This window comes from Archocentrus centrarchus, chromosome 1, assembly GCF_007364275.1.
Source record: "Archocentrus centrarchus isolate MPI-CPG fArcCen1 chromosome 1, fArcCen1, whole genome shotgun sequence".
In the NCBI taxonomy this organism is placed as follows: domain Eukaryota; kingdom Metazoa; phylum Chordata; class Actinopteri; order Cichliformes; family Cichlidae; genus Archocentrus; species Archocentrus centrarchus.
The window spans coordinates 1,615,195-1,642,074 of NC_044346.1; the positions used below are offsets into that span (position 1 = coordinate 1,615,195).

A 26,880-nucleotide genomic window follows, 5' to 3' on the forward strand; every position below is an offset into this window, starting at 1 on the left:
GAAAACTGCGCCCCCTGCAGCTGAGGAGACTAACAGCAGCAGTGCAGGCCTGCAGATGCTGACACACAGATGTAACAGCCGGCTTCTTTTGTGAATCCTTTTAAAATATCATAAACAGAAAAAATGTTAACAACTGAAGCATGCACAGGAAAGAGTAATACCCTGAAACCAGATTATCGTGTAGTAACAATGGGGCGCTTCCTAAATCTAAAGCTAAAAGAAATCCAGCCAATTACATTTAGATTAATAAATGTGCAAATCTGCAGATTATATTCATGTTTTGTGCTTTAATGACTAAATATTAGTGTTAAATGCTGGCTGAGGAAAGGGTGACCTCTGGGTTTTTGACTGAAATGTTCATTTTTTACTTTTTTCCAATCAATGAACTTTGAACTGTTCAAAGTTTCTTATCAAAAGCAGCTACATTTGAAATATGATGTTACTGAGTTGGGACGGTGCTGGTTATTAAAACCGTTAAATAAAAGCATTTTCTGTCTGCCAGGTGAAAGTCATTCACTGTCTCCCACCTGACACCCCCACAATCGGCTGATTGTTTTCTGTGGTAGCTTTATTTTTTTTACCTTCGTACTACAGATTTAGTGTTTCAGGGCCTCGAAGTACACAGCAGTGGGTGGAAATCTGGAGCTTTTAGTTTTCCCAGCATTTTTTTTTAGCCCTCATAACTTGATGAAAACAGATTTGCACCTGAAATCTACCTTTGAACTACAACCAGATGAACTTTGCACTCACTGCAGTGAGCATCAGTGTGATGGAGCCACCACAGTCTGCATAAACTGCAGCAGAAACCAGCACTGGTACATTCTGGGTAAACTGGGATCAGTGGCTGCTCCTCTATACCAACAGTTAGATAACAGAACCTTCATCCAGCTGTGATTCTTTTACCCTCCAGTCCATGTCTGAGTTTCCAAACCGGTGGTTAGATTGTCTGTGGAGGCTCTGACGGTTACATTGGTGGATTTGAACTGTAGTGCATCCAGACACTTACAACAAGTTTCTGCCCCACCTTCCTCCCCCTCCCCCTCCCCTTCCCCTTTCTCCCCTTCCTCCTCCTCCTCCTGCCGGCCTGTAGAGAAGGAAGAGCAGTCTCCTCTGGGTGAAATGGCCTGGGACGTGGACCAGGGACTGATAGCCCAGCTCAAGGAGCAGTACAGGAAGGAACGCAAGGGCAAGAAGGGGGTGAAGAGTAAGTCCTGTAGCAGGCCTGTGCTTCATCCTCCCTCCTCACCCTCTTTTACTTTTTGTTCCCCTCACTCTGGTGTTTTTCCTCACCTCGTTGTCTTTGTGTTCCTCTTCCTGTAACATTAAACCATTTATTCTTTTCTCTGTTTCAGCTTTTTTTTTTCTCTCCTCAAAAAGCCTTCAGTCCTGTAAATGTTCCTCTTTGTGTCAGATGCATCTTTAGTGATTTTAGATGAAGGCTTTGAGCTTTGTGAAAACTTTTTAAGAGGAAACTTTTGTTAGGAACTCTTGTTGGAGGAGTAGCTGGCAGCTACAGCCGCCTGTATCACCACCTGTCAGTCAAAAAGGCCACGCCCGTAATAATGCAAACTTTAAGCATTAATCCAATTTAAACAGGTGAGTTATAGAATCATCATTACAGCTGTTATGAAGGAGAAATTAGCTGTCATCATGTTTATTTCTGCTGGAAAGTTTTAACATGGGAGTCTATGGGGACTGACTCACTGCTGGCGCCTCTGCTGGACTGCAGAGGAACTGCAGCTGACCTCTGAGCTGAAACAGTGACTGCTCAGAGAAGCAGCAAATACTGGTGGTCATCAGCTAATGATGTGTGGAAGTCTGGCTGTATTGGCGAATAGTTGGGTCTTGTTGCTGTGTTGGATGTAATATAAGTCTAACAAGACAGCCAGAATGCTTTTAAAATTCAAATTATTTGAAGGAAACATTGTTAACTTATAGCTTTGATTGTGATCTGGACACAGGGCCCTCCACGGGATGATTTTTTTTTTTCCTTTTTTGTTCATTTCATTCTGATTATCTTCAGTTTGTAGCTGCTGTTGGTCTCCTGCACCCTCACACAGATGCAGTCTGATCCTTATTAAAGCATCTGTGTAGAACTGAACAGAAAGTATTCCGGTTAAAGACATCGCTGATGTTATTACTTTTACTCTAAAGATGGCAGTGGTTGTGGATTTCTGACTCGTGAGCATCGATGTGTTCCTGTTATGTTTTTCTTCATGCTCGTGCACTTCTTTGTTTCTCTGCTTTGATTTGCCTTCGATGCCCTGCAGAGCTGCTGCTGCAGCTGCTCCTTCTTTCCATCTCAACTGTTTCAGATTTTCATTTTTCATCTCGCCCCCAAACATCTTTTCTTCACATCGTTCTCCTTCCTCTGTGTCCCTGTTCCCTTCTCACCATCTCTCGCCCTTTTTCCTCTTCCTGCAGGACCAAACCGGTCTAAACTCCAGGACATGCTGGCTAACCTGCGGGAAACGGAGGAGCTCCCCTCCATGCAGCCGACCGTGACGCCTCCCTCCCGGCCAAGCGTACCCAGGCTGAACGAGCACGAAGTCGGACGCCCTGATGACGGTAGCTCCCCCTCCCTCTCAGCCCGTGAATCACCTGTGGCTGGACATGAATGTTCAAACTCAGCTTCTGCTGCCTGTTTCCTTCCTGCAGAGGCGATGACCTTCCTGCCGTCGTCTGGGAAGTCATTCATTCTGGGCCGAGTGGACGAGGCGGTTTCTAATGAGCTCGGACTGGGAGAACTGGCCGGGCTGACTGTCGCCAACGAGGCCGAAGGCCTGATGTATGACGTGAGTATTTATTAACCTGTTAGAGGCGCCTTTCAGGCCACGCAGCCTCATGGTCATATCCTCAGAAAGAAAAGGTGAAGATGGATCAAAAAGAGCGACTACAAACTGCCCAAAGGAGAGAGAAACATTTCACTCATCTTTTTCTGTGTGGTTTGTATTTTAAATGTGAATTTTTCAGATGGTTCTTGCACTAAACATTTAGGGGTGGCACCCTGATGTGATTCTAACCTCTCCGAAAACTTAACAAGACCTTTTCCCGCCCTCAGATCGCCAACAACAAAGATGCCCTGAGGAAAACGTGGAACCCGAAGTTCACCCTGCGGAGCCACTTTGACTCGGTCCGGAGTCTGGCCTTCCACCCACTGGAGCCGGTTCTGGTCACCGCCTCCGAGGATCACACCCTCAAACTGTGGAACCTCCAGAAGACGGCGCCCGCCAAGAAGTGAGACTACACATTTCACTCATACGTATTAAAAAATAAAAAGATAAACATGCTTTTTTTTTTTTTTTTTTAACCCTGCATACCTGAAGTGGAAAGCTGCTCTGAGCGTTAACCACTCTGCTCCTCAAACACTTCAGCTTTAATGTAACAAAGCTTTGCATGAGTCACAGTTCAAACTAATCCTCCTTTATCTGATTCTGGGCCTTGTTTTATTCTCTAACTCCTCCTGTTTTAAGCAAACTTTCCTCTGATTGGCTGCCCCTCACAAGCAGCAGTTGGGCGGGGCCTCTGTACTCATTCAATAACTGAATAAACAATAACACAAGAACTGTGTGCAGCTCAGTGTTCGGAGCAGCCTGAGCTGTCGTCTCACATCGATTACGTGAATGAGTTCACAGTTCGGCCTGATGGTGGCGGTGTTGCCTCGCTGTGATGCTACTGGTTTATTTCCACAGCAGCGTGATGCTGCAGCTCCCAGGTCGGAGGTTGAGTGCAGACGTAACTGAGTTAGTTAGCAGAACCAGAGCTTAAAATTACAAACGGTGAAAGATGGTTTTCCAGAACGAATTTCCAGCTCGTGAAGATTTCAGACTCAAAGCAGCCACAGTTTAGGAGCTGATGGAAGCACGGACAGTTTTTAGTCTGTCCTGAATCAGAACAGATCCAGATCATCTTTCACAAAAATGGAAACTGCTTATTTTTCTTCTCACGCTCGGCTGCAGAGAAGCACCGCTCTCATCTCTCTGCTTGAACCCTGCAGGTGTGCCGCTTTGGACGTGGAGCCCATCTACACATTCAGAGCCCACAGGTGAGATCCTGTCGGAGAGCTTTCACAAATTCAGTTCATTAACCTTTGCTCATGTCAGCAAACTAATCTGATATTCAGCATATCCTGATATATCTGGATTATTACCAGGAAAGAAAAAGTTTCTCACTTCATTAATCCCATAAATTAAGTCATTTTGTGATCAGTTTGGATAATAATAATAATTTCTTCTTGGCCCGGTAGCGGTGCCGTCCTGTGTGTCACCATGAGCTCCAGCGGTGAGCAGTGCTTCAGTGGGGGGGTGGACGGCACCATTCAGAGCTGGAACACCCCCAACCCCAACATCGACCCCTACGACTCATACGGTACGGCCCAATTTATCCTAGCACGCCTTTTCACGATGATTTCTTTATTTACATTACGTTTTCTTGATGTGAGAATTTGGTCTTATTTTCTACGTCCTCGTTGCTGCAGAGCCGTCTGTCCTGAGGGGGGCGCTGTGTGGTCACACAGACGCAGTGTGGGGTCTGGTCTATGGCTCAGCTCACCACCGCCTCCTCTCCTGCTCGGCCGATGGCACGGTCCGGCTGTGGAACGCCGCCGACACCTCGCCGTGTCTCGCCATTTTCAATGAGAGAGGAGGTGAGAACATCTGTGAGAGAACATCTCCGGTCACCACCAGTCACAGCGTTTTATTAAGGAGGGTTAAATGTTGGGATTAAAGGAGGCGCATTACACTGATTTACTTTTCTGAGGGAAGGTTTGGGGTGAACTCTGCTGCAGCCATCCTCTCTCTGTAGCAGAGATGGCTGCAGCATGCAGGGGGTTCTGAAGGGAGGGGGTCAGCATTTACTTCATTAAAGCTTTAGTTACTCATCAATCAGATGGAGGAGTTTAAGTATCTCGGGCTCTTTTCTCTTCAAAGCCTTTTTGTTGTTGCTTTTGAATGGATTTGTAGCAGGCTGTGCTGAGTCTCTGCTTCTCTCTCAGAGCTCGGCGTTCCGACCTCTGTGGACCTGGTGAGCAGCGAGCCGGCTCACATGGTGACGTCCTTCAGCACCGGACACATCGGACTCTTCAACATGGAGACGCAGCAGCTCGTCCTGAAGCTGGAGTCCGCTGGTCCTCCAGGTACCACCGCAAACTCAGCGAGTATTTACAGGATGATTACAACCCCGCTTCCCAAACAGTCGAGTCTCTGTGAGAAATGTAAATAAAAACTGAATGCAATCATTTCCAAATCTCATAAACCCAGATTTTATTCACAATGGAACATAGAAAACATATCAAATGTTCCAAATGAGAAAATGCACCATTTTAAGAAAAAATCTGAGTTAATTTTGAGCTCCAAGAGGCTGTTACAGGTCTGTGTTTCCCGCTGTGCAGCATTCCCTCTGCATCTGGGAACTGAGGAGAGCAGCTGCTGGACTTTAGGAGAGGAATGTTGTCCCGTTCTGTCTGATAGAGGATTCTAGCTGCTCAGCAGTCCTGGGTCTGCTTTGTCCTGGTTTTGGTTCCTGATGCTCCAAATGTTCTCAGCTGGTCAAAGGTCTGGACTGCAGGTCAGTTCAGCACCCGGACTCTTCTACTACGAAGCTGTGCTGCCGGAATAGCTGCAGGATGCAGTTTAGCATCATCCTGCTGAAATATGAAGGCCTTCCCTGAAGAAGACGTCTGGATGGGAGCACATGCTGCTCTGAAACCTGGATTTACCTTTCAGCACTGATGGAGCCTTTCCAGATGTGCCAGCTGCCAGTTCCACTGATGCACCCCCATACCATCAGAGAGGCAGGTTTTGAACTGAGCTGATAACAGCCGAATGGTCTCGCTGTTGTTTAGTCCATGTTTGGATTTGTCTGACCTCAGAACAGTTTCCACTTTGCCTCAGTCCATTTTAATGAGCTTTGACTGTTTCTAGATCAGATTCACAGACGGCTTCTTTTTTCACCTGCATCTGTGGATGGCACGCTGAGCTGTGCTCAGTGATTTCAGGACAGAATCAGACCTGTTTTTACTGCAGTGCTGCCTGAAGATCAGAGTTTACAGCCTCGTCCCTGCACACAGAGATTTCTCCTCTGAATCTTCTCATGATATTATTACTGTACATGATGAGATATCTAAAGTATTCACAATTTTACATTGAGGAACATTATTCTGAAATTGTTCCAGAACTTATAGACAGTTTGTTGCAGGTTGGTGAACCTCTGCCCAGCTTTATAGAGTTTCTCAGAATAAAGATGCTTTTTTATATCCAATCATGTTACTGACCTGTCATCAGCTGTCAGCATATTAGTTTCTGAGATTTGGAAATCATTGTATTCTCATTTTATTTACATTTTACACAGAGACCTTTATTTGTGCTGCAGGTCGTCCTCAGGCTGAGTTTGAGTCGTGCAGTTAGAAACAGGCTGCTGCTGTTTTTAGGCCCAAAGGTTTGTGAATCAGGTTTAACAACGAACAGACAAGTCTGAGCGTTCTGGCCAACGACTCCAAAAGACTTTCCTCTGTCCAGATTCAGACCAGCTTCAGCTCGGAGGCTCCTCACCTGAGCGTCCATGGCTCATTCTCAGCGTGATGTCACAGGAAGTTGTTTGCAGCTGATGGACTGAAGGTTTCAGGGATTTACTGCTAATGTTTTCTGTCTTTCTCACATCCGCCTCCATGCAGAAGCTCCCTGCAAGATCAACAAAGTGCTGAGCCATCCCACGCTGCCAATCACCATCACTGCTCAGGAGGACCGGCACATCCAGTTCTTCGATAACAACACAGGTACGGTGTGAGGAGTCTGCGAGGACGTCCTCTGGACGAGTTTTGTCAGCACTGAAAGTCTTTGAGCGTGTTTCGGTTCTTCTGTTGACTTGAATGTGTTTCAAACTGAAGGTAAACTGATCCACTCCATGGTCGCACACCTGGACTCTGTCACAAGTCTGGCTGTGGATCCAAACGGACTTTACCTCATGTCTGGAAGTAAGTCCCATCCACACACCCTCTATCACCCCCTCACACCCCATAATACGATCAGATGTTTTAAGGACACGTCTGATTTTAAACTTTGTCTTTTCTCAGCCCGCCATCTTCAGCCAGCCTGGTGCAGGCTGCGCTGACTCGTCACATTTCTAGTCTCAAAGCTCTTCACACTACAAGTCACCGTCTCCACGTCTTCACTGTCTCCACTTCCTCCTTTTTTAATAAGAGTAACAAGAGTTTGCTTATTGGTCACAGCTGAGCCAATCACAGCATCAGAAAATCCACACATGCAGGCAGGAAACATCTATTTGTGATGGCGATGAATAAAGTGAAGCTCGTGGAGATAAAACAAAAAATATATTCATGAGAAATTAATGCCTTTGTTCAGGTGTTGAATTTATGTAGTTTTATTCTATTTTAAGCCTTTTTATTAATTCTGTTAACATTTAACTTCATCTGATTTACAGTTACAGCTATTTAAATTTTTAGTGCATAATTTTAGGTTCTGCTTTGTTACATTTTGCTGCGTGATGAGTGTTGTATGAGTAAAGTTGGCTTTATTGACAGATTGCAGGTTAACGGTCGTGGCGGCGCGCCCCTCGCTCCTCCTCTGTCCTGCAAAGATGGATGCCTGTGTTTACGGTGTGTGCTCCGTCCTGATTGGCTCTCTCTCTGTGTCTCCTTCCTGTCAGGTCACGACTGCTCGATCCGTCTGTGGAACATGGAGAGTAAAACCTGCATCCAGGAGTTCACCGCACATCGGAAGAAGTTTGAGGAGTCCATCCACGACGTGGCGTTCCATCCCACCAAGTGCTACATCGGCAGCGCCGGGGCCGACGCGCTCGCCAAAGTCTTCGTATGACCTGAATCTGGTCAGCTGACCGCGGAGCGTTGCGGAGAGGGAACGCCCTGACGCACCCGGCGTTTTTTGGACAGATGGAGGCGGTCGTTTCCTCTTCTGAAGGCGACCCGACCGTCCCCTTTAAGGTTCTTCTTGTGTAAATCCCCACCCCACCCCACCGGACTCAGGCTGGCCCGGGTCCACGAAACAAACCAACCTCGGCATGAATGAGTGAATGAAAGGAAGAAAAGGATTTAACACAGGAGGCCGCGGCACTTTCCCCTCAAGCTGGAATCGTTTTCTTTCTCTAACAGGTCCAACCTCACGTGTCGCTCATCAACCCCGAACTCACCGCAGCCGTCTGTCGAGTTTCTCATCGTAACGTGCCTTTTTTCTTCAGAGCATACTTTCTTTAAGAGGATTGGAAGATTTGAGAGCAGCAGAAGACAAGCCGTCAGAGCTGGAGAGGACTCCGTGCGGAGCGGAGGCCATTCAGTCGACAAGCAGCCAAATTGAACCCTGAGAGGACCTCAGTTTGGGGATTTTTAGTCTCTCCTGTCTGAAGCTGTGTGCGCAGCCTGAAGAACACAACTTCATTAATCAGACTGTGACAGCCAAATTACTAAAAATGACAGTTTGAAAAGTGGGGAGATCCGAACTGCCCGCTTCCTGGATCTTTGTCCCGGCAGGCGTCGCCATCTTTAAAGATCATTCTGCAGTTACGCTAAAGTCACAACGTCCGCCTCTGCTGCAGAGTCAGGGAGACGAGCGCTTCAAGTTAGACTGATGGTTTTTGCTCGAGAACGTGAATTTTCACGCTGGTGGTTTCTCACAGACCTCACAGGAATTTCTCCTACAGTTCGAAACACACACAGAGTTCATTTTGACTTTCAGTTCAGTGTAAGAAGAGATCAACTCTGGGTTCCCCACAAAGTCTGAAAGCTCCCGTTTAAATGAAAACATGCTGTGGGCACCAACGAGCTGTCCAGCTGACGCTGACCTCAGGGCAGAGCCGGCACACGCCGCAGAGGTTGGATCTCTCGGCTGGTTTGGGAACACTTGTGTGGAGGTTGTGGAGGAAGTGGCTGGATGAACTATCATAAGTGCATTATTGACATCATATCAGTGCATCATTTTTAAAACGTGAAACCCGACTTCTGTCTAAAACACAAGTTTCTGTCGTACTGTTTGCCACATAAAAATGAATTAAAAGTTTCACAGTTACAAAGACCGAGCTGCTGGGACGAGTTTATAGAAGATCGGCATGAATTATCCCAAACACAACCTGCAGCAGCAGAACTGGAAGTAGGAGCACACAGGTCAGATCAAACTGCCGGATAAGGTGGAGATTACTCCAAAGACGACAATGTGTAAAAAATAAAGAACAATAAAAGATTAAAACGACCGCAGCGTCACAAACTGAAGGCTGACTGAATCCCCGCTGCGGTCTGTGGTGGAGAGGCCAGCGTGGACCCCAAACACATTCATGACCTCACCTGCAGTCCCGGCATGAACCGGGAAGGGCAGAATCAGCCTCCCAGATGGCGCCACCTGCTGGGAGCTCCAGGAACCGGAGCTGCTGCTGATGGATCAGCTGTGATTTTTTCCTCTGCTTTAGGCTCCTCCCCCTCCTCTTCCTCACAGGTTGTTCAGTTTGGCTGCTTTTCCATGTGTGACCCCCGCAGCAGAGCTTTCCCCTCCGGAAATCAGGCAGATCCGCCCGGATCCCTCTGACTAATCCCGACACATGTTGTTTCTAACGCTAATAAGCTTGTTGTAGGACACCTGAGTAACACCTGTGCCCCCCCCCCCCCCCCCCCCCCCCCCCCACGCTTTCTAAGCCCACCGCCTGGAGAAACTGTATTTTGAGTAATTCTTCTGATTTTGAGCGATTTCCTAGTTTTTTAAAGACTCTTTGTGCTGGCTGTGGAACGCAGGTAGATCTTTTTTTATTCAGTTTTACTTGAAAAGTGGCGTTTGTTCTTTCTGGGGTTTTTCTGCTGGTGTTTTAACGACTTCACTGCATCTCATTTTTCTTTTTAACCAAATGATCATCTCAGAACTGCAGCTGCTGTCCCGTCTCTGTCAGCATGTACAAAGGGTTAACGCGTGTGTACAGTTTTTAAGTATTAAAGCAAATCTATTTATTAACTGGTGTAAAGAGTGTATTTAGGGCAGATTTTAAGTTGTCGGTGAGCAGAAAGATCAAACTTCTCGTGTTTGTATTTCCTGTAAAACTGTGGAAACTGAGTGGAGTCTGGTCTGTACAGAAACGTGAGTGAACGCTTCCTTTAAAAAGCTCCTTATTGATGATTTTCTGTGTTAGAGGCTGTTTTGAAAAGTTTTGTCTGTGATATGAGCAGAGAATCAGGCTACTTCCTGTTTAGATTCCAAAATAAGAGCTTATCCACAGGAGTCAGCTGATTTCCACATTAAAATGAAGCAGTTCAACTTATTTTTGGTTTGTTTCATAAAAGGAAGTTGTGGAAGTTTTCAAACCTCACTGCCGCATCCCTTTTATTTCATCTACACTAAAATAAATTCTCTAAAAAAAAAAAACTCCATCCAGCTTGCTGTTCTTAGAGCCTCTGCACCTCACAGTTACCTCCAAATCCTTCCTGGGCAGCTCCAACACGGATGGTTACGGAAGTTCATGGATGACAAAATGTTTGGAATGCAAAGAAAATTCAAAGGGAAGAAACGAGTCCTTTGCTGGCGCTCGGTTTGTGTCAGTTACAGTAACAAACATACACATGTAACCACACATCAGGATGTTTCTGCATTTTCTATTGTGTTCGTCAAGAGTGCACACCTTTAATTACACCCACCAATGACAGCTGGAGACTTAAATCACAGATGGTTTATAAAAGAAAGAGGTGGAGCCAAAACATCTGGATCGCCCCCTGCTGGGTGGCAGACTGGACGTGATTAAACCCTAAAAGAACCACGTTTGGTTTCTGGCACAAAGTTTTATAAGTTTATGAATAAAGGAGTCAGTGAGCCGATAAACGACGCTGTGAGAGGCGCCACCAATGTAGACAAACTGTGTGTGTGTGTGTGTGTGTGTGTGTGTGTGTGTGTGTGTCCATGATGAGGAACAACACTGAGCTGATGATCCACATTTGAAGAGGTTACAAAAGTGTGTGTGACATAACGTAACCTACCGAATAATAAATCCAATATTGAATAAAGCAACACAGCATTAAACTTAGTTTGGCATTTTATTCAACAAATAAACATGTGTACTATAAATTTATTTATAGTTTGGGAAATTAAAGGTCTGATTTTTGCTGCTGAGAGCTCCATGATTCGGTTCAGCATTTCTTCAGGGTTCAGAAATCTAATCAAGATTTTAACTGATTTGTGCCTTTTTTTTTTATCATGAAGGTGCAGCTCGCTCTGACGCTATTACGACTCATCTGTTAAGCTGAGAATCCGTTTTGCTCTTTCACAGCAAGTTTTGTCAGCAGCATTCTTTGGTACATCATGTTCAGCTGGATCAGTGGATGAACTGACTGCTGTCAGCTTACATCTGAGAATTTCACTGTTTAAATTTCACTCAGCTCATTGTGGAGATCATCAAGCTTCCTCTAATCATTTCACCTCCTCGGAGTCTTTCCAAAGCTGCTGAGGAGGAAACCTGCAGCGAGGACAGCCGGACTCTCAGTGCAGGCTCGTGGCATCTTTAGTGGAGCAAACGCAGATTAGAGCCTGAGATTTGTAAAAGTGCAGATTAAAAACCACAATCCACAAATAATAAAAACTTCTTTAACAGGAGCTGTTGTCCAGTGAAAGTCTTTGACATCAGCGTCTCTCCTGCAGCTTCAGAGGCTGCAGATAAAAGTTCAGCCTGGCCGGTGGAGCTGCTGGTGTTGCACATACAGGTGCGTTTCTCCATGTGGGGGAGTGACGGGTTCATTAGGCACAATAAAGGATGATGCTGCATATTATTGTGCTCATCTGTGGGTTTATTACTGATTTATTTTATACACTGGATATTGGTTATCAAAGGTTTGGGGTGCTGTGTGTGAGCAACAGTTAAAACATTTTTAAACTGCGCGGGGGAAAGTTTTAAACCTGAGCGCTCGTCCGCCAGGTGTCGCTGACGCACCTTCAAGCTGGTTTTCCATCAGTCTATAACAACCGAAGAAGAAGTGACGCACAGTACGTGGAGCTGCTGCTCTCTGATTGGCTGGTGGGCCTACGCTCTTGCTGGTAAACAGTTGCTCTACTAAACTCCAAAAAGCAAAAATAGGATTTTTATCAAGCGGAAATTATAAGAAACATACCCGTGTGAGGTTACAGTGAGTGTAAACCGACTGATTTAACAAACGGCGGAAGTTTGGGAGCGACATGAAGTCCGTGAAGCAGCGAACGGCTCCGTTAGCTTAGCATAAACATGCTAAAACAAGCAGCCGATGAGGAACTTAAAAGCCGAGTTTTGACTACAGACTCCGGGCGTTGCTTCCTGCCGCAGAGTTTTCATTTGTTGTCTGTAACGAGCCGTGCTGATGTCCGCTGAGCGCAGATAAGATCCTCCAGATTTTAAGCGGACTCTGGTTCATCTTCCCGCGGCTGCCATGCGCCGGCCCGTGGTCTGACTGCAGGACGATGGCTGCGGAGCTGTTTCCCACCAAGAAGCCGGTCCCGGCCGCCTCCGTGCAGCAGTACCAGCAGCAGAACCTTACCAACAACAACACCAGCAGCAGCACCGCGCAGGGCTGCTGCAACTGGCAGGGCCTGTATCCCACCATCCGAGAAAGGTGGGTGTAGGCCGAGCTCCGGTCTCACAGAGAAGCAGCCAAAAAGATGTTTAAAAAATGTTTTAAAATGATATTCAGCCCGATCTGTGATATTCCAGCAGCTGTGGCACAGGTCTTTGAGCCACAGAAACGAGTTCTGGGTCCAAAGCTTAGTTTATCCATCATCCAGGCCTTTCCTGTTAGAGGTGCTCTCAGATACCTGAAGGCAGCATCTCCTCACGGTTTATTTCAATCTGAAGATCATGAGTGAGGCGGCCTGAACACAGGCTGCGTCTGCTTTGGTGAATTTTCGTGTTTTTTATGACCTGACCCCAGAAAACTGCTGTGATGTTGTAGGAATTCAGTCATGTACAACAATGAGATGATGGCAGACGTTCACTTTGTGGTGGGACCACCAGGAGGGACACAGCGAGTCCCCGGACACAAGGTAACACAGACGCATTCCACCTGCACAAAACTGCACAACAGTGTTCAGTTTCAGAGCTGCGCAGATTCACTCCAGCCTGCAGTCACAGCTTTAAGCCTGTTTGCTCCTCACCTGCAGACCTGCTCAGCACTCGGAGCCGTCTAAGGACAGATATAAATAAGGACAGATGTGTTCGCATGGTTCTGGTTGAAGGCTGTCAGCTGATTTCTGCACAGTGTGGAGTTGATCGGTAGTTTGTAGCTCATGAAAGGCTGTTACAGTTTAACAGAGGCTGTGTTTACGTGGAGTTGAATATTCTAAAGATTTGAGAGCAACGCAGTACCTGATGCAACAAACAGCCGATGACTGTCACGCCTTCAAAGAGCTGAAAAGACGTGGCTGAGATTTAAAAAACAATACCTGCTTTAGGAGACAAATATATTCATCTTTACTGTTTGTGTCAATGCATGTGAACGCCAGGCTGTTAAATCACTCAGGAAGTTGAGACTCGTTTCTCAGCTTTAATCTGTGTTTAAAGTGTAAATCTTGACTCTGACATGGCCCTCGTGTTCCTCTGCTCCGGCAGTACGTCCTGGCTGTCGGCAGCTCCGTGTTCCACGCCATGTTCTATGGCGAGCTGGCCGAGGATCAGGATGAGATCCGTATCCCAGATGTAGAACCACCATCCTTCCTCGCCATGTTGAAGTACGTTGATATTTGATGCATTTAACTCGTTATACCATTAGCAGACCGCTGACCTGTAACCGTTGTTTCTGCCTCCACAGGTACATCTACTGTGATGAGATTGATCTTTGCGCCGACACGGTGCTCGCCACCCTCTACGCTGCCAAGAAGTACATTGTACCTCACCTTGCGCGAGCCTGTGTCAACTTCCTGGAGACCAGCCTGAGCGCAAAGAACGCCTGCGTGCTGCTGTCACAGAGCTGCCTGTTTGAGGAGCCCGACCTGACGCAGCGCTGCTGGGAGGTGATCGACGCGCAGGCCGAGCTCGCGCTGCGCTCTGAAGGCTTTTGTGACATCGACACCCAGACGCTGGAGAGTATCCTGCAGCGGGAGACGCTCAACGCCAAAGAGATGGTGGTGTTTGAGGCGGCACTGAACTGGGCCGAGGCAGAGTGCCAGAGACAGGATCTGCCGCCAACTATTGAGAACAAGCGCCTGGTTCTGGGGAAGGCCATCTACTTGATCCGCATCCCCACTATGGCGCTGGAGGACTTCGCCAATGGTGCGGCCCAATCTGGTGTGCTCACACTCAACGAGACCAACGACATCTTCTTGTGGTATACAGCCGCCAAGAAGCCAGATCTCCTGTTCTGCACCAAACCGCGTAAAGGCCTGTCCCCTCAGCGCTGCCACCGCTTCCAGTCCTGTGCCTACAGGAGCAACCAGTGGCGGTACAGAGGCCGCTGCGACAGCATCCAGTTTGCCGTCGACAAGCGCGTCTTCATCGCTGGCTTTGGCCTGTACGGCTCCAGCTGTGGCTCGGCCGAATACAGTGCCAAGATTGAGCTGAAGCGCCAGGGTGTGCCACTGGCACAACGTCTCATCAAGTACTTCTCCGACGGCTCGAGCAGCACCTTCCCCGTCTGGTTCGATTACCCGGTGCAGATCGAGCCGGACACCTTCTACACTGCCAGCGTGGTGCTGGACGGCAATGAACTCAGCTACTTCGGCCAGGAGGGCATGACCGAGGTGCAGTGTGGGAAAGTGACCTTCCAGTTCCAGTGCTCCTCGGACAGCACCAACGGCACCGGCGTACAGGGAGGCCAGATCCCCGAGCTCATCTTCTACGCCTGATGGGCGGGACAGAGGGCGCCGCAGAGATTGCTGCTTCACTGCCATGTTGACTTTAAACTGTGGAGTTCTCAGGAAGCTGCCGGAGCAGTGACGGACTCTTAAGCCTCAAAGACAAAATGCAGACGGCTCAGTGGAAATGTGAAGAAACAACTCAAAGACTGAACCTGAACCTCACATTCCTCCAACACTGCCTTTGTTCATGATGTTTTCCAGTTTCTCTTCGTTAAGTTTGAATTAGAAAAAGAACATCACTGTAAAACTCAAATGAAGGCATCAAACACCATGTTTGATAGAAATCCTGATTTCCAAGCAAACAGGAGGAGAAGGTGCACTTTGTTGGGGACTATTTTCAGCGGTGGATTAATCCACAGGTATCATCAAACTTTATATTTGACATTACACTAAAAACACCTGTGCAATCATCTGGGGGTTTTTTTGTTTGTTTTTTAAGTCTTCTGTAACTCTATCGATCATAGCTATTGATTAAATACAAACGATCAAAGATATTCAAGTAACCAGATTAAAGCAGGGAGTCTCTAAAAGTAGAGAAGCGTCTGTTTGCTTTTAAAATGAAATTATGATAGTCTGCTTGATTGAAACACTAATAAAAATATTTTATTACTCGCGGAGGACGTCGGAGCCGGTGGAGAGAGTGAGAGCTTTGACCTCATAAATAAAACAGATGATTAATCAGACATGGGGGGGTTTAACGTGGTCAGCAGGAGATGGTTCCTGCGTTTCAGTGCTCATTCATAAGCTCAGAGACTATAGCTGCGAGTAAGAGGAGACCAGATCGTTTTCAGGTCACATTGGAGATTTCAATGAGGAAAAAATCATGTTAAAGTTTTCCACTAAGCTCCACACAACTCTGCAAAATCCTAAAATTCTGCTCCAGATAGTTGAGGTTTGACCTTGGAGTTAAATTTTTGCTCTCATTCTTTAAGATCCCTTTTTTATTTTTTATTTTATTTTACTGGATTCTTGGGGGGAAAAAAAAAAAAAAACAGGAGGCTAGAGGTGCTCTCTGTAGTTACCATCTGGCCCAGCGGGGGGCAGCATATTTTCATTTTAACGTTTTTTTTTTTGTTTGTTTGTTTCTTTTCTCACCCGACCGGCATTTCCTCACAGCATTACCACTCTTTATTATAGTTAAATACAGGCTGCATGGAATCGCTGCACCCTCTTGTGGTACACAGTGGTATTACAGGAAAGAGTTCAGCTGACTTAAGCTGATCTCGCTCCAACACAACACATGCGCGCTGTGGACACACACACACTCTTCTCATCCTGCGGTGTCTTTACCTCATATAAGAAGGTTTTAAACAATTTTTTAATGGGAGATTTTCTAAAATGTACCTGTTACTGTGGGCAGCACGGTGGTTAGCACTGCTGCCTCACAGTTAGAATAACATCTGGAAGGTCTAGGTTTGATTCCACCTTGGCCCAGGCCTCTCCCTCTCTCTGTGTGGAGTTTGCATGTTCTTCCCGTGTCTGCGTGGATTTCCTCCCACAGTCCAAAGACATGCAGTTACTGGGGTTAATTGGTGATTCTAAATAGCCCATAGGTGTGAGTGTGAAAGGTTGTCTGCCTCTCTGTGTTGGCCCTGCGACAGGCTGGCGACCTGTACAGGGTGTACCCTGCCTCTCGCCCTATGACAGCTGGGATAGGCTCCAGCCCCCCCGAGACCCTGAACAGGATGAGCGGAAGTGAATGGATGGATGGTACCTATTACTGTCTACAGTAAACATCCATGTTCTGAGATTATAAGAGGTGTAAATTTGACATAAATTTATGACAGTAAAGCCTCAACTTTGAGGGAAGAAATCGAAATGTTTAATTTTGGTCATGTGACTTCTGCCATTTGGTAGAATCACACACACACACACCCGTGTTGTACACCCACAGACGTACGGTGTGAGGGTCGGCTTCAGTCACGTGATGGCAGATTAATCGTGGCTCTCTGCAGATGCTTCAAGGCCGCCAGCCACGCACGCATCCTCCAAACGACCCTCAGAGCTCCACTCGTCTGCGGGTTCGTAGTGGTCGGGGTGTAGTCCAGCGTGTGGGTCAGCACACAAAAATTTGCATTTTTCTGGAAATTTACCACCTCAGTGCCAGAATATCCAGGGTTTTTTTCCTTGGAAAATGAGCCCCCACCCCTTTCTTTATTCTGGAGCAGAGCTTTGGGATTTTTCAGGAATGTCAAGAATTCTTCCAAACATGGGCTGGGAGGACCGGGAGGACTGGGTGAGCAGCGTCTCTGAAGGTTTTCAGTTTGTTGCCTTAAAGAACACGTTTGAATTTAATCATGAAAACCTGTAAAACTCAATTTTTTAATATTCCTGCTGTTCATGAAGGAATCATGGAAGTTTTATTTTGTGCGCACTGATGTTCGTCACATTCCTGATTTTCTGCCTCTAATTTCTTTGAGTCCTCATTTAAAGGGATATTTCACTCAAAGCACCTGTTATTTTAACTCTGTATTCCTGTTTTTTTGTTTTTGTTTTTTAAAGATCCTCAGACATCCTGGGCTCTTATTTTGAAAACCATCATCTTTGTACCTGTTTCATTGTTTTTTTGTTGGCGGTGTGTACATGTATTTCTGTGACTGACACTCCTCTTCCTCCTCTTCTTCATGTAATCTCTTTGAAAATGGACGACAAACTGTGTGTTTATCTGATTGTAAACGAAGAAAATGTTGATTTTTGTTTCCTGTCGTCTGTTTCAGCCAGAATGTGCAGTGAGTGTGCAGCGGCCTTATCGATGTGTTGTTCCTGTGACACATTTGGAAATAAAAGCATTGACTGATTTCTCTGAATCTGTTTGTGTGAAAACCTCAGATGGAAGAAATGATTTCAGCGAGTCTGAGAATAAAACGGATGGAAAAGACAAATTTTATATTCACATGGAATAAAATGCAAATAAAATCAAAATTTTCCTGAACTTCATTTAATTTAGTACCTGATTCATTATTAATAATAATACAATTATTTCCACCACAGAGGCAAGTACTTCTTTCTAGACAAGTTAAAACATCTGAAAAGCATGTGGACTAACTGCTGCACAGCTGTGTCAAAAATTTTAATCCAGTAACATAAAAACATCAGGATCATTCTGCACATTTTCATTTTAACACTGTGACATAAATAAATTCTTGTCTGAATTTTCATTATGATAACATGATTCATGAACGTTTTTCCCTTTATGAGTTTTCATCATCAGTCAAGTATTTCAGAGATGTTTACAGGGAAACATTGTCCCGGTCTATATTTTATTCATTGAAGTAACAAAAAAAAGTTACAAAATATTCTATTAAATAAACCCTCAGTGCAAATGTCTGCAATTCATTCTGCTCATGCAGAATTAATTATTAATATTATCATTAATTAATCATTTAGTGAGTTATTTACTTGTGGTTTACAGATCCAGTGTGTCAGCTGTAGCCGCTGGTTCCATTCCCAGTGTGTGGAGATGGAAACAGAGCAGCTCCAACGTGCTCAGGATTCAGTGGAATTGCGTTCTTTGCCTATAAGTCCACAGAATAAGAAACACTTCTGAGACAACATAATTGTTATAAAACAGTTCTATCTATTGTTTTCCTCCTCTGTTGAAATTGTAACTCAGACAGTTGTGTCTCTTATAAAAGTATTCCTGTAAATGCACTTTAAAATATTAGAATTACAATACTGTAATTTGAGTGGCTCTTGCTTATATATCGCCTATACTGTACAGTTCTGTGAGACATAAGTCACCAGAGGTACAGTGGAGGTCAACCTGAGTAGGAATCAAGTTAAAGAGTTGCGTCACCTTGAATAGCATTCCTGTAAAGACATGGCTTTTATCCTTTCATTGTTTCCCAAACTACACATTTATGTGAAATACAGCTTTCCACAGGCAGAGTTGGGAGAGTTTGGAGTCAATCTGCATTGAAATGCATTAAATGTTTTGTCACCTTTTGAACGATTTGTATGAGTTTAACATTTTTTATAGTGTGTAATGTAAGGATGATCAATTTGCAATATAGCAAAACCTAAAACTGCACGAGAAGAAGACTGCTTCTTGTTGTTCTTCTTCTGACGTTTCTGGGTCCCTCGGCACCTGTACTGTATAAACTAGAAGAAAAGCGCAGCAAAATTCTACGTGCGGCGGGTTTGACTGTGAATTCGCATAGGAGGGCTCGCTTGACCGCAGTGCTGCTGTAAGCTCAGCAGCAGCGCTCTGTTTGTCCCTCCGCAGCTCCCGTCCTCACTTTGTAAACCCGGATGTTATTGGAGCAGATTCGGGGCTCAGAGTCCAGAGTCCAAACAGGAGTTCCGAACCGCTCCGGGAATCTCCTCACAGCTCCGCCGCCGTCATGCACAGGCTGAAGATCATTTCCGGACACTTGAGTCCCGGCGGCCCTTCGGGCTTCAGGCGGGACTTACGGAGGTGGGAGTGCGGCTCTGCGGCAGCGGCGGGGGGGCGCGTCTTACCAGACGACGTGGTGGTGGTTCACGGCCGGAGGACCGCAATCGGAAAGGCCAAGAGAGGAGGCTTTAAGGTGGGTGCAGGTTACCTGCCAGCTGTGGCGAAGGTGAGGGGCGAAGTTTACCGAGTTTAACCGAAATGGAGCCGCAGGAACCAATCGCGCTTTACGACTGTATTTATGGTAATTTTTTAGACCTTTTAAACTGCAGCTCAGAGGAAATTTAAAATATACGATTTTCATACACTTGATCATTTATTGTGATTTGATATTAGTTTTTACCTTAGCATATTTATTGTGTATTTTTTGTTATGGTGCCATGCTTTATTTAAGCAGTCTGTTGTTTCACTTCATTTATATACACACTGTATTTACTGTCTATAGCTGAACTGAGACTTTTGGGTTTTGTATTTGAGTTAAAAAGTAAAAGTTTTGAGATGGATTCTGAAACCTGTGTTTGGAATTTATTTTTGATGTCATGAATGTTAAAGTTGATCCCTGGCAGGTTACTGTCTGTCAGACTGATACATGTTAGGATAGGATACGGGATAGGGTACAGGATAGGATACATGTTAGCATCCAGGATAGGATACATGTTAGCATCCAGGTAACTGTGTATTAAAGGTGTCAGTGTCAGCTGGAGTTCTGCAGAGGCTGCTCAGGATGATCCATGTCCTACAGTCACAGAGCCAGCTGTCCTGATCAGTTTATTTGGTGTGTTGGTGTCTTAGTAATAATATTTGTAAGTCACAACATTAAAAAGTGCACACTGAGACTAAAAGTCACATTCTGAGCGTGTTCTGCTGGATCGGCCTGTCGGTGCGTGCTGGGATTTTGGGTGCAGGCCTGAATCTTTGCTGGGTTAAACTTGGTTTTTCTTTGGTTTAAGTGAACCACAGTACTGACTGAATTGAACCCTTCCTGTGCCCGCAGGACACCACACCTGACGAGCTGCTGAGCACCGTGATGTCAGCAGTGCTGAAGGACGTTGGACTGTCACCTGACCAGCTGGGAGACGTCTGCGTAGGTGAGAAGGAAAAAGTCATCTCTGTCCTTCCTGTCTGCTTTGCTGTGTCTCAGCTGATGCACCTGTCTGTACGTGGATGACGTCAGGTGGTTTTGTACCTATGTGTGTGCAGGTAACGTGCTGCAGCCCGGCGCCGGTGCTCTGATGGCCCGAGTGGCTCACTTCCTCAGGTGAGTCTGAAGCCTCTGACACGCTTGGTGGTTTCTCACCATTTGTTTGTGCTCTTCACCACTCTGTCCTCCTTTCAGCGGCTTCCCTGAGTCGGTTCCCGTCTACACGGTGAACAGGCAGTGCTCCTCCGGCCTGCAGGCTCTCTTCAACATAGCAGGTAAGACTGGAGCGCTCCGACGAATCAGACCTCTGAGTTTTTACCTCAGTGATCGATTTCTGACCTGTCTGTGCCATCAGGAGCCATCAGGAGCAGAGCCATCGACCTGGGCCTCGCCTGCGGGTGGGTTTACCTCTCCATCCAGATGTTTTTAAAAAGTGGTTCAAATGAAGCTGAGAGTCATAAAAATATGAATCATATTTTCCTGTAAACAGGTGAAGTCTTCTATATTTAAACACATCAGAAATAAGCACACAATCAAAATTACAGCATTTTCTTACTGGTGGCTGCAGAGGTATGGAAGCCCATTCCTGCCAAAATTGGTAGTTAAAAGGTCAATTAGTAAATGATTTTAAAACGTCAAAAGTTTGATTTCTTTATTTAAAGGAATGTAATTGTTTTTTAAGTCAAATTTAAGAGCCAGTAAGTTTAATTTAAAAAGTAAAATTACAGGTTATAAATAATTTGATGTAAATCATTTTGAACTTTAATCTCATTTTGACATTAACATCTTAAACTGTGACATGAAAATAAAATGTATTATTGCATAAAACAAAAATGGATAAAACATAAATTTAAAATGTCATGAACAATGAATATTTATGAGAAAAAAGTAAGAATTACAAATTTAATTGATTTTAAATAAAAAAAAATGATTAAGGCTCAAATCAGACTTTATTTTTTGAATAATTAAAGTAGAATTTGTATCTCAAAATTTGACTGAAATCATAATTTTGACTTTTTAAAATGTAAAAATGTGGCTGTACCGTAACTATAAGTTTAATCCGTTTTACTTTTATTCATGTGTTTTCTTTTATTGTTTAATAACCCTGAGAGGATTACATCATACCTGCATGGTGTGAATAAAGGAGAATAAAGCAATAATAGCAGAGTATAAACACAGTCTGTGTGACGCGCTGACAGAAATGATGCGTTTCCTGTTTGCGTTGCAGCGTGGAGAGCATGTCGCTGCGGGGGATCGGTAACCCGGGCGACCTGAGCTCCAGGCTGGTGGACAACGACAAGGCCCGAGACTGCATCATTCCCATGGGGTGAGAGCGGGATGACGGGGGGGCGGTGGGGTTAAAGATTCCCCTGATCCAGAGTTTTAAAACTTTACATTTATTTCTTATAATCACGTCATGATTCACAGAAAGTAACATCATCATAATCCTCGACGTGGTCAGCATCTGTAAACATAAAACTGATTTGAATCTTTGTGTTTTTGGCACCAAAATATTGTGTTAATCACAGATTTGAGATCATCACAGTTTCAGCCTTGTTGTTGTGCTTTCAGAATTTATTATTCAGGATTTCATTAGACAGAAATTTAAAATCATTTAAATGGATGTTTGTTAAAATCCAAAAACTAGTTTAATCAATTTCTGATCCTTAATCTGTTTACAGAATTTATCCTGAAGTGATTAAAAAAATTCATAATCTCATAAAGTGTGTAACATCAATGCTGACGTGCCTGATAAAATCCCAAATTCCTATTTTTATTAGATTAAAAAAAAAAAACAGCTGACCGTAAAATTAATCTACAGATCAATTGTAATTAATAAACTGATTTTTTTTATTGCATTGCTGATTTTATATTTTCTTTATTGTAACGTCTTGTGTGCGTTTGTTTCTGCAGCATCACCTCCGAGAACGTCGCGGAGAGGTTTGGAGTCTCCAGAGAAAAGCAGGATGCCTTCGCTCTCAGTTCTCAGCAGAAGTAAAAACATTTTTATTTTCCGACTGCGTCTCATCTGTAAAATAAAAACATTTCCAGCTTCATGTTGTTGCTCCTGCACTCGTCTCGAGCAGCTTCACATGAAATAATTCTTTATCTGCAGCCGCTCGCTTCGTCCTTTGTGTGGGACAGGCTGCTTTAGCTCCTCCCCCTTTACGGCCACCCACCTTTAGGATAACTTTGTTCTGATTGGCTGCCCCTTGTAAGCTTCTATCCCTCCTTTCTGACATCACAGAGACTGAAGAGCAGAAAAAAATGAGTGAGTGTTTAGAGCAGTCTGAGTTTTTGTCCTCATTATTTGAGACTTTGGTCATGTTTAATATAAACATCCATCACTAGAACAGGAAGTGAGGAGCAGCTTGAGGACCTGATGCTTTGACCTTATTAAAGAGGTCAGGGAGGCTGTTTTCATCTGGGTTTAATTCCAGATAAATGGATGCACACTTCATGAGGCTAAAATCAAGGTATGTTTCCACGGCAGCTGAATGTCGGTCCTTCCTGCACGCAGGGCGGCTCGGGCGCAGAGCTCGGGTCTGTTCGACCGGGAGATCGTTCCCGTCACCACCAAGTTTGTGGACGACGAGGGCAAAGAGCGCCAGGTGACGGTCAGCAAAGACGAGGGCGTCAGACCGGGAACGACGCTGGCGGGACTCGCTAAACTTCGGCCGGCCTTCAAACCCGACGGCAGCACCACAGCAGGTCAGAGTTCAGGCAGAGCTGTGGAATGAATCCCGCTCAGCAGTCAGAAGCTCACGTGCTCGTTTGTCTCAGGTAACTCCAGCCAGGTGAGCGACGGGGCGGCGGCTGTGCTGATTGGCCGCAGGTCTGCTGTCGAGGCTCTGGGTCTGCCGGTGCTGGGAGTCCTGAGGGCCAGCGCAGTGGTGGGCGTCCCTCCTGACGTGATGGGCATTGGACCAGCGTATGCCATCCCTGCAGCTCTGCAGCAGGCTGGTAAGAAGTGTTTGTACCTGCCTTCATTAGGGGCGTGGCCTCTTTAGCTGACAGGTGGACAGCGACACATGATTTTAAAGGTCCCATATCCTCTTTAAGATGTATTGATGGTCTCGAATGTTCACTGAATGCACACTTAAAGTATCGCTGCAGACCTGAAGGAGGCGCTTCTTCCAAGTTTCTCTTTGAGTATTAACGTTGTTTCAAATCCAGATGAATTCTGAGTCTTTGTTTTTCACAGCGTCTGTTTCAGCGCTGCAGAGCGGCCGGGCTCGAGTTGGCGGGTTTTCTCTGTGGTTTATGGGACAAGTTGAAGTCAGTATATCATACTTGTGCTATCTGACTGCAGGAACAGAAAAATGTATCCATGAGAGCAGATTAATTGTGAACTGGGTTGGATTAAAATGAAGGATGGGTGAGTGTAGAGAGGAGCAAATGTAAACAGCAGCTGAGTTTAACGGCACTCAAGCTGAGAATGCGACATGAAGACAATCTCACACACACACACACACACACACACACACACACACACAACACTGCTGTGTCTGTGATGAAGCAGCCCGTCCACACACACACTGACCTTTGACCTCCTGCTGAATGTGTACATTTGCTCACTTCCAAAGAAATGAACAGGCTCTTATTAGTTTAATTTGACTGAAGAGAGAATAGAACCAAAAATCCATAAAAAAGTTGATTTGCATGTAACTGAGCGCCGTCATGCAGCATTTTCTGATATTTTAAAGGAGCTGTTTTGTTCCTGTTACGCCCTCCAGGCGCCACTGAGCCGGTGGGACGTGCCTCTGGGGACGCGGCGATGTTTAACTGAGCCTAAATCAGCATTTACAGCCACGTGAACTGACTGATGCAGCAGCAGGCGCTCTGCCGACAGCAGCTTAAGCCCCAGAAACACTTCAAATACTTTAGACTCAGCCTGCAGTTAAACTGGAGGTGGTTTTGCTGCTGACCGTCCACACTCTACACAGAAACAGGGGAAATTTTCACTGGTGTGTAAATCTGGGAGGTGGGCCTCATCTTACCTGTGAAGGTGGACTTTCAGGTTGTGGGACCTTTAAAGGGAATACCTGCCTCTGACACTGAAGTCCAGGTGTGTCAGTTTGTGCAACACCTTTGAATGCATGTTTTTCTCTTCAGGACTCACTGTGGCTGATATCGATGTGTTTGAAATTAACGAGGCCTTCGCGAGTCAGGTGAGTTCCACAGACCTCAGAGCAGTTTGGACAGGTGAAACTTTTTTCAGTAAGGATGGGATTTGGTAGGTCATGCAGAACCTGAAGGACACTGAACTGTGAACCAGTCATGCAGATAAAATCAGTCAGTTTAGAATTTCGGCTGGCTGGAAGAAGATCTTTCAGGTCTCCGTGTGGTCCACGGTTTCTTCACCTTCAATAATAGAGCGCCCTCTGCTGGTTTTCAGCAGCAGTACAGGCTCACGTCGAGATTCGTTTACATTTTTCCTTCCTGTTTTCCTGTTGTGAACCACATTGAGGTGGACGCCACAGGAGCTTAAAGGATCCTTTTGTAATTACTCTGCAACCGTTACCTAACGCCTCTGCCAGCAGGGGGCAGCATTTGGACTGTAATGCTTTCACAGCAAGTCAAATGTGGGTGTGTTAAAAGGTTTCATATTTTCCCAAGAACTTTTGCCTTCTGTCAGTCTGCCATTGTAAATAAAAATCTGTTTAAATTAAATAAAGGTTACGCTAACTAATATTTAAATGCAAGAATTTAACCTTTCAAGCTCTCAGTTATTTTCTATTATTGTTATTATTGGACATTCTGTCTGAAAATGAGAGGAAACAAACCCAGAATCTAATCAGGAACCCTGAAAACAGACTTCAGTTTTCCAGATTTAACCACAAACTGAGACAGCAGGAGGAAATCAGGTGGGCAGTCAGTCACTTTAACTCACATCATAAACTTTTGTGGGAAAGGAAACAGTTCAGGAAATAAAGTGTCTTTTATTTCCTGAACTGTTCCTTTCTTCGGTTTTCTGGTCTCCAGTCTTTGCCTTATTTAGTTGCTGCTGCTTGTTCTTTAAATAAAGTTTATTAGAGATTATTCCACAAGCTTTGGCCCCACCTCAGTCTTCCTGGTGAAGATAACCTGTGGTGTTCTTTCCTGCCTCTCAGGCGGTGTACTGCGTGGAGAAGCTGGGGATCCCGCCGGAGAAGGTGAATCCTAACGGCGGCGCTATCGCTCTGGGTCACCCTCTGGGCTGCACCGGCGCCCGGCAGGTGGTGACGCTGCTTAACGAGCTCAGACGCAGAGGCAGGAGGTCGGTGTGCTGCGCAACCCCCCCCCCCCCCCCCTCGTCCCCCTCCTCCCTGTGTGTTTGAAAAGGTGTTTTCAGTGTCGCCCTCTCGTGTTCTCTGCAGGGCGTACGGCGTCGTGTCCATGTGCATCGGGACCGGGATGGGAGCTGCTGCTGTCTTTGAATACCCCGGACCGTAGCGGCTCACGCAGCATCAGGATCATCACGAGATCAGAGATTAATGTCTGAAAGGCCTCTGAGAGCTTCCACAGTCACATAAAACAGTGGATCCTGTCTGAAGTGTTAAACTGTCAGATCACTTCAGGCTGCAGCTGATTAAGTGCCTTTGATTCCATCATCAAACCTGATGATCCATCAGGAAATCAGCAAAGATGAATAACTTAGTTTCTATAGTAACGCCTGCTAACTGTAACTGAGCTGCTCAGCATGTCTATGACATCATCATCATGTCAGCTCAGCTTCGTTCTTCTGCTCTCAGGTGTGCAGTTACCTGCTCTCTCAGCTGCTGTAAACGCTGTCAGTGCTGCTGTGACCCTGAAGGAGGGATCCAAACTAATAACTGTCTTTGTAATTCCCTTAATCGCATTCTGTGAAACATGAATAATAAAACATTTTTCACATGATCTGATTCAGCTCCTCCTCCTTTCAGGCTGGACTCCTGCTGCACAGACACTCGTAACACTGTTAAGAATTGACAGCAGATCTTGTGTGATCTTCTCAAACTGACCTGGCAGCTGTTTCCAACATCTGCATGAGCTGCTGCTCCTCCCGAGCCTGAAGCTGACACACTCACACTGAGCCTCATTTTCCCGTCTCTTCCCCGCTGCTTCCTGTTTCCCACCTGAGTGGGTCTAAACCTGATGCACAGGTGCTGCAGCAGCAGGTCACCCAGATGTGGCCCGCACACCATAAACCATAAACATTTGAACAGTGAAACCATTTTTGTAACTTTGCCTCCAAATAGCAGCAGTTCCTCTGGACCTTTATGTAAAGTTATCAGTTCACCATCAACAGATTTGTCAGTCAAACCATTCAGAGGTGGTTGAAGTGCAGCTTTAATTCAAGAGCTTTAACAAAAAGTCTGCATTAACCGTTTACATTTTTACACACAGTCCTCCATAATCAGGAGCTCAAATGTAAATAAACTGAGCAACGAGCAGTTTGACCTGGTGAGCCCATGAAGATGCTTGGTTTAAACATCAGCGCTGATCAGACTCCATCTGTGGGCTGCAGCAGAGACTCTGAGGAAGCAGGAAATACAATGAGCATCTGAAAGAGT

The 26,880-nt window shown here is 45.5% G+C and overlaps 3 protein-coding genes across 4 annotated transcripts in view; all 3 read left to right on the forward strand.

Moving 5' to 3' along the window:
- The window catches only part of LOC115781951 (striatin-like), a 55,406-nt gene extending 45,788 nt beyond the window's left edge, over nucleotides 1-9,618 (forward strand). Inside the window, exons 8-18 of one of the 2 annotated variants that reach the window (XM_030731909.1) lie at nucleotides 1,091-1,204; nucleotides 2,425-2,568; nucleotides 2,659-2,795; nucleotides 3,062-3,237; nucleotides 3,998-4,045; nucleotides 4,247-4,368; nucleotides 4,478-4,645; nucleotides 4,994-5,134; nucleotides 6,671-6,772; nucleotides 6,884-6,970; nucleotides 7,663-9,618. In XM_030731909.1, the coding sequence (XP_030587769.1) occupies nucleotides 1,091-1,204; nucleotides 2,425-2,568; nucleotides 2,659-2,795; nucleotides 3,062-3,237; nucleotides 3,998-4,045; nucleotides 4,247-4,368; nucleotides 4,478-4,645; nucleotides 4,994-5,134; nucleotides 6,671-6,772; nucleotides 6,884-6,970; nucleotides 7,663-7,832 (1,409 nt within the window). In that variant the 3' untranslated portion in view covers nucleotides 7,833-9,618. The remainder of the gene's footprint in view (nucleotides 1-1,090; nucleotides 1,205-2,424; nucleotides 2,569-2,658; nucleotides 2,796-3,061; nucleotides 3,238-3,997; nucleotides 4,046-4,246; nucleotides 4,369-4,477; nucleotides 4,646-4,993; nucleotides 5,135-6,670; nucleotides 6,773-6,883; nucleotides 6,971-7,662) is intronic. The other variant, XM_030731917.1, reaches the window with a different exon arrangement.
- Nucleotides 9,619-11,987: 2,369 nt separating this feature from the next.
- Nucleotides 11,988-16,287, forward strand: LOC115782041 (BTB/POZ domain-containing protein 3-like). Its single transcript, XM_030732025.1, has 4 exons — nucleotides 11,988-12,574; nucleotides 12,911-13,001; nucleotides 13,567-13,685; nucleotides 13,766-16,287. The coding sequence occupies exons 1-4, from the start codon at nucleotides 12,423-12,425 to the stop codon at nucleotides 14,796-14,798; spliced, it is 1,395 nt and encodes a 464-aa protein (XP_030587885.1). The 5' UTR covers nucleotides 11,988-12,422; the 3' UTR covers nucleotides 14,799-16,287.
- A 2,674-nt stretch (nucleotides 16,288-18,961) lies between these two features.
- On the forward strand, nucleotides 18,962-26,224 carry acaa1 (acetyl-CoA acyltransferase 1). Its single transcript, XM_030732048.1, has 12 exons — nucleotides 18,962-19,339; nucleotides 20,198-20,291; nucleotides 20,404-20,461; nucleotides 20,540-20,619; nucleotides 20,700-20,742; nucleotides 21,573-21,671; nucleotides 22,259-22,339; nucleotides 22,866-23,056; nucleotides 23,129-23,308; nucleotides 24,461-24,516; nucleotides 25,459-25,604; nucleotides 25,705-26,224. Exons 1-12 carry the CDS (start codon nucleotides 19,154-19,156, stop codon nucleotides 25,778-25,780), a joined length of 1,290 nt encoding a protein of 429 aa, XP_030587908.1. The 5' UTR covers nucleotides 18,962-19,153; the 3' UTR covers nucleotides 25,781-26,224.
- The last annotated feature ends 656 nt before the right edge of the window (nucleotides 26,225-26,880 follow it).

Coding starts and splice junctions, on each gene's coding strand:
- acaa1 (XM_030732048.1), top strand. CDS start 19,154: ATGCACAGGCTGAAGATCATTTCCGGACACTTGAGTCCCGGCGGCCCT. Junction 20,462..20,539: donor CGAGTGGCTCACTTCCTCAG/GTGAGTCTGAAG, acceptor TCCTCCTTTCAG/CGGCTTCCCTGAGTCGGTTC. Junction 22,340..22,865: donor GCTCTCAGTTCTCAGCAGAA/GTAAAAACATTT, acceptor TCCTGCACGCAG/GGCGGCTCGGGCGCAGAGCT.
- LOC115782041 (XM_030732025.1), top strand. CDS start 12,423: ATGGCTGCGGAGCTGTTTCCCACCAAGAAGCCGGTCCCGGCCGCCTCC. Junction 13,002..13,566: donor AGCGAGTCCCCGGACACAAG/GTAACACAGACG, acceptor CTGCTCCGGCAG/TACGTCCTGGCTGTCGGCAG. Junction 13,686..13,765: donor TCCTTCCTCGCCATGTTGAA/GTACGTTGATAT, acceptor CTGCCTCCACAG/GTACATCTACTGTGATGAGA.